This window comes from Anneissia japonica, unplaced genomic scaffold (genome assembly GCF_011630105.1).
Source record: "Anneissia japonica isolate Jap-2015-1 unplaced genomic scaffold, ASM1163010v1 scaffold324_len738069_cov173, whole genome shotgun sequence".
Taxonomy (NCBI): domain Eukaryota; kingdom Metazoa; phylum Echinodermata; class Crinoidea; order Comatulida; family Comatulidae; genus Anneissia; species Anneissia japonica.
The window spans coordinates 2,066-4,445 of NW_022692196.1; the positions used below are offsets into that span (position 1 = coordinate 2,066).

The 2,380-nt window shown below is 29.7% G+C and overlaps 1 protein-coding gene across 1 annotated transcript in view; it reads left to right on the top strand.

Moving 5' to 3' along the window:
* The first annotated feature begins 949 nt into the window (after positions 1-949).
* LOC117100190 (phosphatidylinositol phosphatase PTPRQ-like) overlaps positions 950-2,380 on the top strand; it is a 5,476-nt gene continuing 4,045 nt past the window's right edge. The window contains exon 1 of the mRNA XM_033239784.1: positions 950-959. Within this exon, the coding sequence (XP_033095675.1) occupies positions 950-959 (10 nt within the window). The remainder of the gene's footprint in view (positions 960-2,380) is intronic.

Sequence of the window (2,380 nt, forward strand, 5' to 3'; positions counted from 1 at the left end):
TAGGTCGATTAACGAACTACGATAATTGTCATTGTAAGTTCGTCAATCGGTTTATCATACTTTTTTTTATTTATGTTTTGTTGTCTTTCTACTAAGTAACAAAAGAGGTTACTTAAAAGCGAATAAAATGAATACTATTATTAATAAACTAACTTTTTAATATTATGGTATTTATAGGTTATTTTCCAGTTTGTTGCATTCCTAGTACCATTTTACTCTTTTACCGGACGGTTTTTATTTTCGTTTTGTTATCGATCCTACGCTTCCTACTACATAACAAATACAGCAAATAAAATGAATACTAAAAATCTGGTATTTCTCCCTTAATACGGTATTATTTTTTGATATGATATTATTTATAAAAATCAAAAATTTTATCAGGAAAAACCAGCCAATTCGTTAATACATTAAATTAATGTAACATTAGTTTATTAACAATTATTTTTATTAGTAAGTTTATTATTGTTACTATATTACTGTATAACTTGGTGCTATATTTCTTTTTTACAGAAACAACGCAGATGTTACGAAGTTGACCGAGTTTGAGATTTTTTGACGTTTTTTTTTTCTTGCGATATATATTGATATAATTTTTATTATTAATGCTTAAATCAAATAAAAATTTATGGAATAAGTACAATCAATAGATTAGATTCGCATACGTTTTTTTCTTGTCTAACGTTTCCATTTACCATAAATGTTCTGATCATGTTTATAATAATATTGTAAAGGAAATATGTATTTCCATATTTATATTTTCCATATAAAATTATCACTACATTGGTAATTGCATGCGGTACATTTTAAAAGCCTTTTCATGCTTCTGTTATATTCATAAGCCCGAGAAAATCACTCAACTTGCTAGGCCTATTTCTTTAGTTGCATAATTGGAGTATAATTGTGGAAAGAAACGTTTCCACATATTTATTGCCATGGTACACAGACGAAGATGACACAAGGTTAGTGATTTCTTGCTTGTTTTATTTCCATTTTTGATACATTATTGCAAAGACAGAAGTAGGTCAGACGCTAAAATAGACGACTAGCTATTTCTAGGGACAAACACGTGCGCTGAAGCGCAGGTCACCACTTCACGTGTGTTCACCTACTTCATGAAACCAGTAACTTCGAATCGTCTACGCTGGCTGCTGATCATGTTTATAAAATGCAAAAATAAATGGATAATAAAGTATATATTTGTTATATGATTTCATGTGTAATGTAAATTAATATGTATAAATTATATATAATAATATGTGTATAAATATATATACATATATATATATATGTATGTATATATAGGCATATATATATAGACAAAAAAGGTACATAAGGTACATATACAGTGTTTAATTCCTCTCTTTGTATGTTTTATTTAAACTTTGGAAGCTGCAAGAAAAATGAATAAATTCATTGTATAAAGATCATGTTAAATATGTGTAATGATTATTGTTTTAACTAAATTATGAAATAAATTTCAGATGGTAACAATATTCAATTCAATTAAAATCAAAGATACATTTTATTGACCATAATTATTAAAGTATAGTATATGAAAACGCAACAAAAAGAATAGCATGAAGCACATTCTAAATTCCATTGTTTCAATTACAAGATCATGTTGCAATCATGAATATATCACCGTAAATGGAAGAAAGAGAATATAGCAGAAAGATATGTTTGTGGAAAAATAGCAAAACAAAAATACTTAGGCCTATGATAAACCGATTCACGAACTAATTATGACAACATATAGGGCCTAGGCATATTAAATTTTTCGTTTTCGCAACTCCTTCGGCGCTCCATATATTTGTTCGAAATAAACCGCGACCGAAATGAGGCGGGGCCGAAACGAAGCGCGACAGAAACGAAGCGCGACCGAAATGATCGGCTACCGATGAACTTGGTTACTTCATATCTTTAATCGCTACAAATCTGTTTCATATGACCACACAGGGCCACACTCATCAGGCGAATTGTAAAACATGAATGACACCATATCCCAGGGTTTATAACTTAAATGGCTAATCAGAAAGTCGAACTAAATTACTATGTTACAAAGCATATTGTTTATTGGTGTGATCCAGGGATTATAATTTAAATGGCTAATCAGGAAGTCGGACTGTTTATTATGTTATAGAGGCCTAGTTCACTGTTGCATATCTGTTGCTAATTAAATATTTCTTTCTATGACGACAAGCTGACACTAACTCATTCTTGCTATTGAGTGAGCATAGTTCTGGATGACATATAATTAAATACTTTTCATAATAAACAAAAATTACAGCGCTTAGTCGTGTTTGAATATGGCTTACAGTGTTTCATAATTCTCCACTTAACAGTAAATTCTACGTTAGATTCCTTAAGGGACCAGATATAT